We start from the raw sequence: 16,559 nt of genomic DNA, 5'->3' as shown, positions 1-16,559 counted from the left end.
TTCAGCAGCCTTCCTGAGAGAGCGTTTCTTTTCTCATGACTTGCTCTCTATACAGTATTATCAAAGATCCTCAGTGTGGCCTGGTCTTAAAAAATTATGGGGCTCATTCTATGCTAATCTGCAGTGGTTGGTGGGAGATGGTAGCAAAATCTCTTTTTGTTCAGATAATTGGTTGGGTGCTCCAATTTCTTCCATTCATCAGATCACTCCAGTGGTGCAGTCCCTTATGCCAGCCAGGGTTAGGGATTTTATTAAGAATAAGCAATGGGCAATTCCTCCTACTTTTTCTTTCTTCTTTCCAGATATTGCTTCACAAATTTCTAAGGTGGTGTTGCCTCTGGAAAGCGTAGGGGACCAAGTCATTTGGCCATCAAACGCAGCTGGAGTTTTTACAATAAAGGATGCTTTCATGTTTCTCTCGCCTCCTAGGCCATCAGTAAACTGGTGCAACTTGATTTGGAATAAGGCTTTGCAGCCCCGCAAAAGCTTGGTGACTTGGAAGGTCTTAAACAAGAGGATTTTAACTGATGATTTATTAGTAAGAAGGGGAATCTCTCTTTGTTCTCAGTGCTCTATTTGCCGAAGACAAGGTGAGTCTCTAAATCACCTTTTCTTTGAGTGCTATTGTAATACCCCGAAAAATCCAAATTAAATTCCGTGGATTTTTATAATTGATTTCTCGGTATTAGGAGCGAGTACGAAGCTTGGAGAAGTTGTGGAAATAGTTCGAACGATTTTATTTTCGAAAACGAACGTTATTTAGGGGGGTCTCAAAAAGTGACTTTTTTTGCGTACCGAATTTGAGAAAATTTCCTTCATGAAAGTTGTAGAGCTCGTCGATACGATCGCGTGCATATGTGGAACGCAATATTCGGAGTTCGTATGAATAAGTTATGAATATTTGAAAATTGGAATTTTTCTATAAATAGGTGGAAAATCAGATTTTTTCGGAAGGACGAAAGTTTCTCAAAATTGCATTTTGGTCCCCCAAACTCTCCGTTCTCTCTCCTCTCCCACGCGGCCGAACCGCTCGACCCGACCCGGCCGAACGACGGCCCTCCGGCCTCCTCCGGCCCCGGACTCGGCCTTCCCCGAGTTCGCCGTCGCACGCCTGGCCTCCCTCAGGTGTCATCGTGCCCCGCCGCTGCTCCCAGACGTGGATCGAAGCCACCACAGCCGTGCGAAACCCGACCCGGACGGAAAACGACTTTTCCGGCGATGCACGGGCCGATCGTTCCCATTTTCGTGATCTCCTCCTCATGCTGATCATCCCCATGTAAGTCTTTCATCACGATTTTGTGTATAGAACGCTAGATCAAGGTTTGACTTTTTCGACGTCCCTGATTTAATCTAGGATCTGATCAGACGCACCAGATTGATCCAAACTTCAAAGCTTGATCTAGGACGATCTAGGCCGAACCAGACTTAGCTCCAGGTATGAAAGTTCATCAGCCCTTCATTTTGAAGAAGTTTATAGTTGACAACTTTTGCATCGGAGGTGGTTGACCTCCGTGTTGACCGCCGCGTTGACCGCCGTCTGACCTCCGCTTGTGGCGGCGAGTCGGACCTTTTTTTTGAGTTTTCATTATCTGGACGATGATCTACGCATCCATACGAGCGTTTTGATATATTACAAGGTTATTTTTGAAAAAGTTGATAAATAGTGGATTTACGTTTTGACGGTACTATTTAACGTTTTTACGTTTTATCTTCGGTTTACGATCTGTGAAGATCAGACCATCGGTTTTACTTCAAATTTTAATATGTTGATCGTATGACTGTCCCGGTGACTTTGTGAGGTCACGGGCGAAGATCCGACCGTTGGATCTTCTTATAATTGTGAAATAGTGATTCGGAAGGCGATTCGTGAGAATCCGACCGTCGGATTTTCATGAAATTTTGTGGAGATGTTTATAAGGACGATTCAGGAAGATCCGACCGTTGGATCTTCGTGATAATTTTGGAGGATGATCCTAAGGGCGATCCGTGAGGATCCGACCGTTGGATCATCATATAATTTCGATCCGACCGTTGGATCACCTTTATTTTTGAATCCGACCGTTGGATCGTCTTTATTTTAGAATCCGACCGTTGGATTGTCGTTTAAGGTTATTTCGTGTTTCGTTTACTAAGCAAAGACCATACTTGATTAGGTACTTGACGGTTTGAGTTGACGAGCGTTCGGAATATTGATATATTCGACTTTTTAGAAGACGCAGCTGGATTAGAGGTGAGTAAACCTCACATGGTTCATATTACGAACCGAATAAATTTAATTACCTTATTTTTTTGTGGTAATTGTGTGAAAATATTTATGGAATAAATATTTGTTTTAAATCATACGGACTTGATCAACTACGGTCCATAGGTAAGTAAAATGATTTTATTATACAAATGAATTTCACGGTTTTTATACTTGAACTATAGTTGGTATTAGTAGTCATTCCTGAGCGGATGATTACGTATATATATATTTACTTGAAATATATATGTTGATTGGCGTGTGATTAGCATGATGAAATGATTGAGAATTGATTGGATATTATTCAAGCTATTAATCTCCCATTTAATTGTTGAATAATGAAATGTTGATCATGTGATGTGAAAGCTATTTTATATGGCCAATTGTGAATATGTGGAAATTATTTTAAGAAGTAAAGATTTGTCTTGAAATAATATGTCTCTTATGTGGGTGTACATATGCATAATTACAATCTAAAATTTATAAAGATTGTATGATGTGAATTTGATTATGTCTAAAAAATATAATTATGAAGCCGGGTGATTACAACAACCCCGTGCTTAAGTGAATTACTGGTAAATGTGCTTCGTGGTTATGCTTCGTGGTTGTGCTTCGTGGTTATGCTTCGTGGGGGTGCTGCGTGGTTGTTAAGCTTCGTGGTTGTACTTCGTGGTTGTGCTTCGTGGTTATGCTTCGTGGGGGTGCTGCGTGGTTGTTAAGCTGTGGGCTTTAGTCCCTTCAGATAGTGCACTATTATACTCTTAGGAAGTGTGCTTACTTTGAGTATACATACCTTAGTTGTGTCTTTGGTATGCTGCGGCTTACCCGTACTTTGGGAATAGTACGTCGGTCCCTAGTACGTGGATTTATGATTTGATACCAGTCAACCTGGTTTTCCCGTGTTTTGGTATTATGGACCCTAACACGTGGATTTATGATCTGATACCAGTTAATCTGAAAATTCACTAAAAAGACTTATGTTATGTTGATCAAATATCTATCCATGATATATTTGAAATATGTGAAGGTGTTATGTGAAATTGATCAAATATCTATCCATGATATATTTGAAATATGTGAAGGTGTTATGTGAAATTGATCAAATATCTATCCATGATATATTTGAAATATGTGAAATTGATCAAATATCTATCCATGATATATTTTGAATATGTGAGGGTGTTGGTAAAAAGAAAATCAAGCATGCATTGCTTTAATGTTATTTCACATATTAATGATGCAATATTTGCTGATTGAGTTTTAAAAGAGAGTATCGAAAAATACCTACTTTTATGTTTATATGATTTTTGGAGTTATCTTGTGAGTGTGTTGATTGTTTACTTGAGTTATAATAATTGTAATTAAATAAATCAACAGTTCTTTCTTGTTTACTCACGAGCTTTGCAAAAAGCTTACCGGGTTTGGTGTTGTTGCAATCCCGGTACACTATTCAAATTGTGTAGCGGGTAATCTCACAGGTCAGGAGAATCAGGGCAGTGATCGTGCGGTTTAGAGTATTAGTGTTAGATTTACAGCATTTGTTTTGTGAGGAGAATTATACTCATTTGAGCTTACAATTTGATTTGATGAGAGTGTGCTGTAATAAGTAGCTTGAGGATTTGGTTTATGTAATATTAAGAGGTGTAAGGTGTGGTTGTTTCTGAGAAAAAAATTCAGAACGTTATTTGTATTGTTATTAGTCATGTTCCGGATTTGAATCCTTATTTCAAAATTCGGGGTGTGACAGCTATTTAATCCAGGATTTCTGGAGTTGGCTTGCTTCTTTCTTCAGTGAGAGGATTCTGCCAGGTACTTCCCTTGTTGATCTTCTCTCTCTAGACTTTCTAAATGGGATGGCTAGCTCTTCAAAAATTCTATGGAGTTTTGCTTTCTGTAATGCTGTCTGGTGCATATGGACAGAAAGAAACAAAATCAGGTTTCATGAGACTACTTTTAATTTAGCAAGGTTCCAGCATTGGTTTCTAATTTCTTTGCGAGAGTCTGCCTCCATTCACTTTCTGCCATGCTCTAATTCTTTGAGAATGCAAGGTTTATTTGCTGTTCTAGGGCTTTCTTCTTTGACTGTAAAGGCTCCAAAATATATTCCAGTACAATGGACTCCCCCCCCAGCTCATTGGTTGAAGGTTAATACAGATGGTTCTTTTCGTGACAATAGAACCGCTGGATCTGGGGGATATTTCGAGATAATGAGGGTCAGTTTCGAGGTGCTTTTGCTAAAAATGTGGAGGCTCTTAGTGCAATTGATGCGGAAGTGTTAGCAGTTATTGAGGCTTTGAGGATAGCTTGGGTTAAGCGTTGGACCCACGTCTGGCTTGAAACAGACTCTATGCTTGTGGTTCAGTATTTCAAGAATCCAAAGTTGGTTCCATGGAGACTTCGGATTGCGTGGTCTAACTGTTTGTTTTTCACCCATACGATTCATTTTAGAGTTTCTCACACTTTTCGAGAGGGGAACGCTGTAGCTGATGCTCTTGCTAATCATGGGGCGCTCAATGCTGGTTATAGATGGTGGGATGATCTTCCTTCTTTTATTGTTGGTCATTATGGGCGCGATCAGTCTTCTATGTTTTATTATAGGTTTTGTTGATGGTTTCTTTTGTATTTGTACTTTTGTTTTTTCATTTGTTTTTTCTTCCTTTGCCTGTTTATGGCAAGAGGGTTTGCCTCTTCCTTGTTTATTTCAGTTTGGGTTTTGGTTTGGTCCCCCCAACTGTTTTTGTATTTGCTTCTTTTCATCTAATAAAAATAGGGGGATGGGGGGTGGGTTCCCAGAGTGTGGCAGACCCTTCTCCTTAGGGATTGAGGGTGGGACTTGTTCCCTACATTGTCTGCCTCCGAGAAACTAATACTTATTTGGAAAAAAAAAAAATTATTTCTACGTACACATATAAATAAATTATTCAATTATTTCTTCATATTCACAGCTCTAAGTAGAAACCAGATTGCAATACCAACTTTGTTAGTAATTGGGAGCACAAATTCATACAAGTACTGACTTCGAGTCACAGAGTTACTACAAACACATAGGCTCAAAACAAATCAAGCTTCCGAATGTTTTAGAGGTAATTTCTTAACAAAGAATTTTGTATTTATGTAAATCTAAAGATGACTTTATAAATGTTGCAAAACAAGAAAAAGAACATGGTGTGTTGCCTACAAGAGATTCAAGGGAAGGCAAGTTAATAGAGTTTATTGAACATCACATGAGTCCACAAAGCTAAGCCTTTCCCAACCTACAACAAAAACGAGAGGAAACAATGAACAACAAGGCTGCAGGCAAGCATATAAGCATAATTTTAAAGTTTAGCATATATGATCAATCGGTGCTGAATTAATTTGAAGCCGAAAAGGAATTTAAAGCATGTACCCTCAATGGCGGAGCTAGGATTTTAGATTGGGGTGGGCTAAATTTTTTTTTAAAAAAGTTCACTAATCTTTTTTTTTTTAAGTTTTACAAGTAACTTGTTAAACTACATCATAAATTGAACACATATCAAATAATCATATAGCTAATTGATAAGATAAAAATTCGACAACAAAAGTCTAAGACAAAAGAACATATACTCAAATTGTACACTGCGCTCTTGACTAGAAGCGAAATCTTTAATTATTGAATTTGTATCATAATTCTCGGCCAACTCTTTTTCAATGTGGACAATCATGTTACCTGCCAAAAAGTCATTCTCCATCTTATTGCACAATGTTATTTTGATATGTTTCATAATTGAAAATGCTCTCTCTATAGTTGTTGTAGAAACCAGCAAAGTCAAAACACAATTGATCAACTGATCAATCATTTCATATCTCTGTGATTTTTTTGTTTCAAAAAATTCTCAACATAACTCAGAAAGAGTAGTATTTGCACATCATGATGAGGTACATCAGACTCATAAATAATCAACTTGCTTCTCAAAAGAAAAAGCATATATTTGTCCAAAAAAAATAAAAAATAAACCACATATGGGCTAAGTTTAAAAAATTTGGGTTGGGCTGATTTTTAATATTTAATTTGTTAAACTAAAATTAAGCTACAAATTAATATTTTGTTTCAAAATTTGGGGTAGGCTGTAGCCCACCGGAGCCTGTATGTAGCTACGCCTTTATGTACCCTACAAAGAATGTCATGCAAAAACTAACAAAGCTTTACCACATCATTCACCCATGAGATTGAGATTTTACTGAATCAATTACTAAGGAGAGTAAGGTAATGGGTACGTGGAATGCTGAACAACTACAATCCCCAAGTATCCGGTCCCTTTTAATGTCAATTCCATAAAAGATGATGGAAAGGGCATTCTCAATATCAGTGTAGGTCATGTTCTCGCTGTTTCATGCACTCCTCATGTTAGGTCAGATTAATCAAGCATTATTAATCTTGAAATATAATCACATTTCAAACAGAGAATATGTTTGAACATATACCGACAAGTACGCAGACAAGAAAAAATCTTATCACCAGCCTTGAAATTTTTTGGCAGGTACTCCTACGCTATCATCCACTGGCCACTGGTAACATAATCCTAAAAAATATCAGGTTGAAGAAGGCGGGCAAATCTCACTACAAGAAATTTGATCTCTTGCAACGGGTTTACATGCAAAGAGCCAAAATTCCTTGTATTTGGTGTGAGTATGCAAAGAATATTACAGTTCCTTGTATTTGTTTGAGATAATATACAAGGAATAGCGAACTTCTTTGCATTTGGGCTCCAGATATTTTAGAACCAAAATATTCCTTGCAAATATTTCAAAATCATTGCATTGATCTGGGCGGGAGAGTCTGGCGCTAAAATGAAAAAACTTAATACAAGGAATTGTATAATTCCTTGTTTTGTGTACATTAATACTGCTAGGATTTGATATTATTCCTTGTATGTAATAAAAAAAAAGGAACCAAGTCCTTACTTCCTTTGCCGATATCAAATAGAAAAATAAACATATGGAAGCTTCTCTCACATATCCCAAAGACCAATTCTGAAAGCTCTCGATAATCTCTCAAATTTTGTCGACGAACTCTTACGAGTACCGCCGTTGCTCCTTGTTCCTATCGATTTTTCTATTCGTGTTTGGCTTTAGAAGAAGACATTTCTTCATCTTTCTCGTCCTTGATGTCATTCACATGATGATAGCTGCATTCAGGTTCTTGTTCTCTCTCTACTTGAAGATTTAATATTTGATAATTATGTTCTTGCGAATTGATGTATGGGCTTTCTATTTTTTTGCTTTGGGTTCTCTCTTAACAAGTCAATTTGGGATTTTTATGATTCTCTGTTGATTGGTGGTGATGAGAATGTTTTCAATTTGTTTTGTATAAAGAGTTTAGGAAAGGTTTTTAGTTTGGCTAAACATTAGCCTGACTATGTCAATTTAGCTTTCAATTGCAAATATAAAAAATTGATCATTTGATAGTGTAAAGAATGCAAATTGCTAAAGACCTTGATATAGTCCATACCTTTTTGCAGACTCAGAGCTCTATTACAAAGAACTTTGTGAAAACCAAGTGAGAAAATGAGGGAAAGTAAGAAAAATTAGATAAGCTTTGTTTGGTTGGAGAGGAGGATTAAGGTAGAGTGTTGGGCTTTCATGGTCTGATGACTTTACCAGAAGAGGGAGTTGCAAAACGAAAATGGCTTAATTTATAAGAAGTGTTCATGGGGATTCTGAGATTGATGAAGTTTTCAAGATTAGGTGAAAGATTCCCAACCAAATATGTGATTCTTTTCCTTTTTTTTTCCCCCTTTTTTGGAAGACATGCAGCGGGATGTCTAATCTATGCTATCATTCTTACACTGTTGGCTTTTTATGAAGAATCTAGGTACTCCAAATGAGGATATGTGGCCTGGAATGAGTAATATGCCTAATTTTAAATCTTCCTTTCCTAAGCAGCCTTCTAAGGACTTGGCAACTCTAGTTCCAAATCTTGAATCAGTTGGTGTTGATCTTCCTTTTAAAGATATGCATGCAGTGGTGACATTTTCTAAGTGTTTGTAATTGGCAATACATGTCCTATGAGAAACAATTTTTCCTCGAGGAATGTAAAAAAAAGAAAAAAGGAAGTATATTATATCGATAGAGGAAGGGGATATACACTAAATGGATTGTCTTTTTCCTAATGGTTTGGGTACAAATTAGGGGTGTGCAAAACATGGTATAAACTGGTCAAACCGGCTAAAACCGACCGATAAATATGGTTTGGTTAAGGTTTTTGTAACTTTAAAAATTGAAAATCGGTTCAATATCGAACCAAACCATTTATTAATTGGGTTGGTTTGGTTTCTCTTTAACTTAAACCACGAAACCCGAACCGACCGGTATGTTTGAAACATAAGAGAAAAGTTTTATATATATATATATATATATACCCATAATAAATATATATTCATTTGTCCGGTTTGTTCTAAGTAAGTTCTAAATCTCCAGTTATAACTTTATTCTCAAATGATATACTATCATATTGAATTCAAGGCTCAAAGGCCTAAAACTTTAGTATATAAATGCTACAATTTTTTTTATCCTTTCATATCACATCTCTGATATCTCAATCTCTCATTTTTTGACCTTTAATACTATCATATTAAGCTAGTATTGATGGCTAAGTCGTTAAATAAGTGAATCACTTTGAATCTAATTTATGTTTTAGTTTTGGACTATATGTTTTGGATTTTAATTATTGAACTTTAAATTTAGATAATTTAACACAATTTCAATTCTTGAGATTGAATTTTTACTATGAATTTTTTATAAATAGCATGTTAATATTATATAGGTAAAAACCCCCTAACTGACCAAACCAAACCATCTTTAATTGGATTAGATTGGGTCGGATTGAGCTTTTTTTTTTTGATGGCTTGTTTTTCAAAATGCCTAAACCGCTTACTTTGACATAGAGATGGTTTAGAGTCAAAACCGATCCAACTCAATCCGTGTGCAGCCCTAGTACAAATGTTGTATGGATTTTTTTTTAACTGATATGGTTATGGTTTTGTCTGAGTTTCACATATTGATTTCTCTCTGAAGGTGGTTGTGTTGTTGATCTATATGTAGGTTGATACTTGTGTTGCTGGTGGGGGAAAAGTGCTAATTCCTTCATTTGCTTTGGGTAGAGCTCAGGTATTTCAATCAAGATAATTTTGATTACTTTAACTTCAGTTATCTGTATCTCAGCCAATTTCATCATGTCTTAGTTAAAGAAGTGTAAAGAAGTATGCAGTACCTATGATCTATGTTTGTGTTTCCTCAGGTTCCTTTTGACTGCTTCTACTACTTCGAATTGGACAGCAAGGTTCTAGCAACCTCATTATTGACCAGCAACCTCATTATTGATCCTGATTTGCTTTGCTATAAAAGGTATTTCCTTCTTTAAAGAAAAAAAAAATTGTCTATCATCAGTACTTAAATTTCATCTTTATAATAAGCATTATTGTCTCACTACTAGGAAAGACGAAAGGATTATTACTCTGTTTTAATAGTGTCACTTATACTTATTGTGTCAAAATTTAACTATTTGGTCTTACAAATATTATTGCAGTACAAGGAACCCATTAAGGTCATTACAATGCTCCTCAAACGATTTGTGTGAAGTAGTTAAGTTGAGCTTGTGCAGTCTTCAAAGAAACTAAGGAAAAGGTTTGATTTCACTACCTACGTTTTTCAAGCATCGATTTCAATATTTCATGATATGAATTATTTATCTATCAACATTTATACATGTTCAAAAGTGTCGGCATATCTTTAGTTCATTATGATCTTGATATATATTTTTAAGTACTTTGTTTGCTTTCCTCGATTACTTTTGAAGAGTAGTGGCCCATTATATACATATATGCATATGCATGATATATGTGTATATTTAAGTACTTGTTTACTTGAATTCTTTATGGAAGAGTTGTAAAGTTAGGATATAATATAATAATGATTGTAAACCAAGTAATACTGAATTAACAATTCTTAGTATGAATGAAAAATAGAGGTAATTGAAATATTGCAGATGGCTCAAGGGAGAGGGAAGCGGATAAGGAAGGTTCAAAAAATGCCTCCACCTCAACAGCCAGCTACAACAACTATGGTAGATAATGTGTTAGCTACACCTACTGTGCGTGAAAATGTGCCAGCAACACCAACTATGACAGAAAACGTGTTAGCTACCCCTACTGTGCGTGAAACTGTGCCAGCAACAACTATTGTTCATGCTCATGTGCGAGCAAGAGCTAGCATGCCACCACTAGCTAATGTGGCTCAATCAATTGATCAACTGCCTACCCAACAAGGTAAATCATATTTGTCTTCTTTTTTTTTTTCCTTTTTTTTTTCCAAAGCAAATTGGGTTAGACATATAGGATAGGTAAATATATATAATTGGTTTTTGTTTACAGAAATCCCTTTTGTGGGCATTGGCATGAAAAGGAAGTGTGGTAAATCATGTGGTAAAGCTCTTCAGGAGCTTATAAAGGCTTATGGTGGACCTCTGCGTGTTGACTTTCATCCGACCATCCATGTCCCTTCTGATGACACAATTTCTAAAATGTTTACTTCTGAGATAGGAATTACTGTACGGGGTGGGGCACCAGTATGCAAATATGGTTGGTCTGATATTGATGAAGATGATAAGAGGCTGCTAAGAGAGGATCTGCGGGTGAGTTTATCCTAAATGAGGTGGATTTATTTGTGTTAAATAAATAATTATTTTCTAATAACTCTAATAAGTATACGTACCTAAGGTAAATGTAAATGTCATGTACCTGAATTGTAGTTTCTTAATCAGGTGTTCTTTACGGTGGACTTAACTGATCCAGCTGTTGTTGCTTATGTGGATTCCAAAATGTCTACTGCCTACTGCCAATTCAAGACTCAACTGAAGAAGGAATGGAAAGCATGTGGCTCAGCTGAGCTAGGAAGAGCAAACTTGCCTAATGCAGATTTATGGCATGAGAGACCTGTCTCACATTGGCACTAGCTTTGTGACAACATATACACCAACCAGTCTTGCATTGTATGAATTCATTAATTTCTTTATTATTCAATTATTCTAACTGAAACTTTTATAGATTTGATTGATATTTATTTGCATAATGAAGGAGATTGCGGAAAAGAATTATGCTAATAGGTATATGCAACAACATACTCACAGGGCTGGTGCACGGCCATATGTGCAACATGCTTTGGTGGCCTCTAAGATAAACATGAATTAGTTTCAAGATCAAAAACCACTCTTAAATGGGCAGTTGATTGATTATTAATATATATATATATATATATATTTTTTTTTTAAGGAAGCGGAAATAGGACTAACTCCACGTCCTACCTCGAAATTTTATTAAGAAAAATAATAAGGTTACAAATGAGCTGGCGGACCAAACCAAACCAAGCTCAAGAGAAAGAGAACAAAAGCAAAAGGAGGCGGGGGACTAGGCCAAGACCGCATCCGATACAAACAAAGTAATAAGTAAGACAAAAATTAATAGGCAATACAAATTGGGGCTCAAACCAAGAGCCCAAACAAAGTAACTAAGAAAACCGATAACTAGTACGCAAAGAGTAATCATGACCAAACTCAGAAGTAATAATGGACGGGAGGGCAATCCACCATACCGCTCCGTCATGCAAAGCACCATATATGTGTATTTGTTTAATGGAGGGTGGGAAGGAGTTGTCGCTCATACATAATTGGGGAGAGAAACACAAGAATAATAATCATGAATGGATCAATGAGGCTGCCAAGAACAAATATGTAAGTCACTTAACTAAATTTAGGTGTGTATACTGCATTAAGATTGTGTTGATTATGATTTCAGCCCTCCATTCCTTTTGGCCCTTAAATTAAGTTCGTTAATCTCTTGCTAGATCGTTGTATTTAATCATGGATAGTGAATGTAAATCATCTGGCCAATCTCTCTATCATCTATCATGATATCTTTCATTCTTTTTTATCTTATTAATTAGTTGCAAACTAATAATCTGGGCATCTTTCTTAAATATAGACATACTCAACATGGAACTTGACATTTTTATCCAGATCACTTGGTTATGTTATTTGCTTTTATTTATCTATTAATTACTATTGTTTTTGTAGGAGAAGATGGAGGCTGAGAGGAATGCCCTTATAGAGAAGTTGTACCAAGAGGCACCCGAGGGTACTGTACATGATTCAATAAACTGACTTTGGAAGCTAAGTTCCCAATAATGGCTAAGGAGCTTGGGAGGAAGGGTAGGAAGATCCATGGCATTGGTAATGTCCCTCACATACATTCTAACATACGCAGAGTATCTGCATGTGGTGGCACCAATTTTGAGGTAGCTGAATTGCGTGATCTTATCGACCAACTTACCTTTAATATGCTCAGTATGAAGGAACAAAATGGACTATTGAAGGCTCAAGTGGAATGTTTATTGAGGCGATCTCCTGGGCAGATGAGTGAGGATGACTTCCTCCATCCTAGCACCAACTTTTAAGACTTTGCTTGAGTAGTTTGGGTGAGCATTTGCTAGACTTTTGGTTTGATGTCCCTTTTTGTGCAGTTATAGCTTTTTACCTGGATTATGGTACTGTCTAGCAATACTCAAGCAAATCCAATGTGTCCCTTTTGAGTAATGCAAGCTGACACATAACAAGTATATTAGAATGTACTTTGGTGGATTTTCTTGAGTTTTGACCTTCTACCTCACTCAAAGTCTCAATAGATAGGACATCTAATTAGATTAGTGCAGCTAGTGTAGGCTGCGTAGCATCTAACTTTTGATGTACAAATGAACAAGTTGATTTATGAAGCAGTTATTCAATGTGAAATATGAAGAATTTCTTTTATATTCAGTTTATTTTTTTATTTGCTGGTAAAATCAATTTATATTTAATAAAAAAAAATATTCAAGGAATGCAAGTTCTCAAATTCCTTGCAATAGCTTACGCAAAAGCAAATACAAAGACCAATATGCAAAGAAATTTCCTTGTATTTGATATTTGCATGCTCAATACTTTTACGAAAATATAAGGAAATTTCCTTGTATATTAGTCCGTGCATTTGGAAAAATAGTGAAAATTCCTTGCATATAGTTTAATGCAAAGACTGATATGCAAGGAATTATCCTTACATATGGTCACTAATGTGGACCCTAAATTGTAAAATGCAAGGACAAATTCCTTGCAAATGATTGTCTAAATGCAAGGAATTTTTAGGTAGTTGTATTTGCTCTTTTACAAGGGCCTCTTTGCAAGGACCCAAATGCAAGGGATATTCCTTGCATTTGGGTTAATGCAATGAATTTTCAGTTTTTTACAAGGAAAAAATTCCATGCAAAACGCCATTTTTCTTGTAGTGTCTTTATCTGCCCTGGGAACACATGCATGCACCAAAATTTTAAATAGCTTCTTACAAAGTTCTAATTACGATCAAAGAAAAAGGAAAGAAACCAAGAAAATAATACCCATTTGTGACATATTGGAATTTTGGTTTTCTATTTTTGAAAGGAAAAATAAGTTTGAGCTATTTTTAAGTTGAATTTCGATTATTTTTAAACTATTTATAGTTTTTTAAAATTATTTAAATTTATCTTTTGTCAAAATTTATCTTTCAAGCCTGTAAAATTAAACTAGATGTCGTTACAAGTTTGTAGAAATTTTCAGACACCCGAGCTATTTTTAATGATTTTTGGAAGTTGGTATTAAATTATTTAAAAATATAGTTTTAGAGGTGGTTTAATCTGGAACGTGTATTTCAAACACCGTTAGATCTGAACCGTTGACTTTAAGTATATATAGGTCGGATCGCATCAGATTGAGACCCAGACCAACGCTGCCTTCGACCCGTTTGGGCAGCGGCGGAGATCCGATCGCATCTCCTTTTACCGGCCTCTCCTGGACGTCAGACCGGTGCCGTTCGACTTCTCTCGGCGGTTAGAAGAGGAGCCTGGTCGTCTATGCTCCGGAAATCCATCGACGGCTGCAGGAGGAAGCCCGAAATATTTCTGGATTTCCTATCGGGTTTTCTGATTCTGACCAATTCGTGGCGTCTGACCAGTATGGATGGCTTCATCTCGTTGTCCTCTTCATGAATGTGGTCTCAGTTTCTTCAGAGAAGCTTCCTAGAGAGAGAAACGAATGAAAGAAGGTCTTAAGTTTTCCGGCCATATTCTGTGTTTTCCGGCTACCTTCGATTCCAACTCAGGTATCAAACTTGTTTCCCTTGTCGAGTTCTACCTCGCTATATGCTTGAATTTGAATTTGAATTTGGTTGAGTTTAGAAGAAATTGAGTTTTGGGCAGAGGTTTGGCCACCGTCTGTTTACTGTTCATGGCGGCGATTTTGGTCTTTCTTTGGCCAATTCCGACCATGACGCCAAACCTTGAGTATGAATTGATCATTTGATATTCTGTTATGCTTGAATTCTTGAAAATGAAGAGTTGGGTGGAATTGCAGATTAAGGCCATTGAATTTTCGAGATTGTGAAGTTCATATTGATTGCTAAAGTTACCGGAGTTCATTGTATTAGCTACTGTGATTATGTTTGAATTCAAGAGATTGGAGTGATGGATGAAAACCCAGAATTGGTTATCAAGTGTTGGGGTTGGCAGGTACTGTGATTTATGAAGCATATGTTGATGAGAAATTGAATTCGCCTCAAGAATTGGGTCGAGAGTGCAATCAGTGCATAGAGGATTTGAGTAACGAAGTTTTGGGTGTCCAGAATAATTGGATGAAAGGACCGGGGGACAATTTGAGGACTTGCATCGAATGAGGAAAATTACATCGATGGTTATTTGGAGTTATTTGGGTGTCCTTAGTAAATTTGAGAACTAGCTCGATTTCTATTTCTGAATAACTGATTGAGTTAAATTGGTACTTCGCCGACCGTCATTGATTAAGAGTGGATACGAGGATTGGATGATTATCGACAATCCCATAAGCAAAAAGATACTGATTTCAGAATGTGAGTCGCGGTGTTACTAGTTTTCAGCAATGTTGGATTTGAAGCTTGGATTTCCAGGTAGGGTCTTTCAGGAAATATTTTCTTAAATTGATAAATAAAATTATTATTGAAATCGGTGATTGCTTGTCATTGATTGACATTACTTGATTTAAGTCTCGAATGTTATTGCTTTTGATAAAAGCATGTGTAGTTGATGAGTTACTTATTAAAATGTTATCGATTTCTTTAAAAGCATGTGCTCGATATCATATTATGAGTTTTAATTAGCATAAATAATGCATATAGAGGCATTGAGAGTATGCATTTGAAGTGGTGTATGTAGAATGATGTGAGTGATCGATGTTGAGACTGAGACAAGAAGTGAATATTTTTGTGTAGTTAAGTTTGGTGTCATGAGGCGTTCAGGATCGATGATTAGCCCCAAGTGCACATTGAGGGAAAGTATGCCCTTTCAACAAAAGAGTGTTGATAAAACAATCTTATTGGGTTTCGGGTCTGAAGATCATGAGCAAATAAGATGACTAACAAAAGGGATATGTGGATTGAAACCTTCTGGGTTGTGATGAGTTGTTAGATCATATATTTGAAACATCTAGGGCTGGGTTTTGCAGCAGTTATTCTGGTGCCATTCTTAATTTTAGCAATGAAAAAGTCCTAGAGTTATGCTTATTGCTGTTTCATAGATGAAGTTTTAGAGAGGATATCATGCCTGAAAAATTGAAGAGCAGTACATCGTAGGACTTGCCATTGTTGCCTGCACTGTATTTCGATCTTTGTCATTTCTGTACGTGTGTGTGAATTTTCTGATTTTGCTACTATCTGTAGATTTCATATGTCAACATTGTTACCATGTTTGATCTAGTAAATAAAAAGTGATGAGCAAGAGTTGGTTGCCTATCACTATATTTCTATTGCTTTGCTTCATTTCCTTAGACAGTATAAAAAAGTTCAAATGTCTGCTAGTAGACTAAAAGCAAAGTTCCAAATGTCTGCTAGTAGACTAAAAAGCGAAAGATACTCTTATTTGCAAGTCATTAGTAGACTATCAAGGATCAACTCTCTTCAGGTTTCCATCTTTCAACTAGATCTAGATTAGAGATGATTTCTATTCTGTTGTACGTGTCTATCAGTGTTTTAGGCATATTTCAGGTCCTGATCATATTTACGTTGCTTATGTTGAGGCGTGGAAATGATTTGATTCAAATAGGAAGCCTAATTCATCATCAAATACCACAAGCATAATAGCAACCATTGAGGAACACCTAAAGATGTATTATATTTCATGTCTTAATTAAATACGCAACAATATAGGGAGAAAAGATGAATTATACAACAGTATGCACTATATAGTAGCTAGATTTTTTTTTTCCCCTAAACAG

General features: G+C 36.3%; 1 protein-coding gene and 1 long non-coding RNA gene across 2 annotated transcripts; both read left to right on the top strand.

Moving 5' to 3' along the window:
* The first annotated feature begins 9,805 nt into the window (after positions 1 to 9,805).
* Positions 9,806 to 11,448, top strand: LOC121049299. The gene is made up of 5 exons (XM_040506028.1): positions 9,806 to 9,886; positions 10,248 to 10,527; positions 10,633 to 10,892; positions 11,022 to 11,195; positions 11,335 to 11,448. Exons 2-5 carry the CDS (start codon positions 10,248 to 10,250, stop codon positions 11,446 to 11,448), a joined length of 828 nt encoding a protein of 275 aa, XP_040361962.1. The 5' UTR covers positions 9,806 to 9,886.
* A 2,573-nt stretch (positions 11,449 to 14,021) lies between these two features.
* LOC112182147 lies at positions 14,022 to 16,091 on the top strand. The gene is made up of 2 exons (XR_005805472.1): positions 14,022 to 15,237; positions 15,559 to 16,091. It is a non-coding gene; the product is annotated as an uncharacterized LOC112182147 (long non-coding RNA).
* The last annotated feature ends 468 nt before the right edge of the window (positions 16,092 to 16,559 follow it).

The sequence above is a fragment of the Rosa chinensis genome, chromosome 1, assembly GCF_002994745.2.
Source record: "Rosa chinensis cultivar Old Blush chromosome 1, RchiOBHm-V2, whole genome shotgun sequence".
Lineage (NCBI taxonomy): Eukaryota > Viridiplantae > Streptophyta > Magnoliopsida > Rosales > Rosaceae > Rosa > Rosa chinensis.
The sequence above is the reverse complement of the archived record's forward strand: the minus strand, read 5'-3'. Positions and strand labels throughout refer to the sequence as shown.

Coding starts and splice junctions, on each gene's coding strand:
- LOC121049299 (XM_040506028.1), top strand. CDS start 10,248: ATGGCTCAAGGGAGAGGGAAGCGGATAAGGAAGGTTCAAAAAATGCCT. Junction 10,528..10,632: donor TCAACTGCCTACCCAACAAG/GTAAATCATATT, acceptor TTTTGTTTACAG/AAATCCCTTTTGTGGGCATT. Junction 11,196..11,334: donor ATTTATGGCATGAGAGACCT/GTCTCACATTGG, acceptor TGCATAATGAAG/GAGATTGCGGAAAAGAATTA.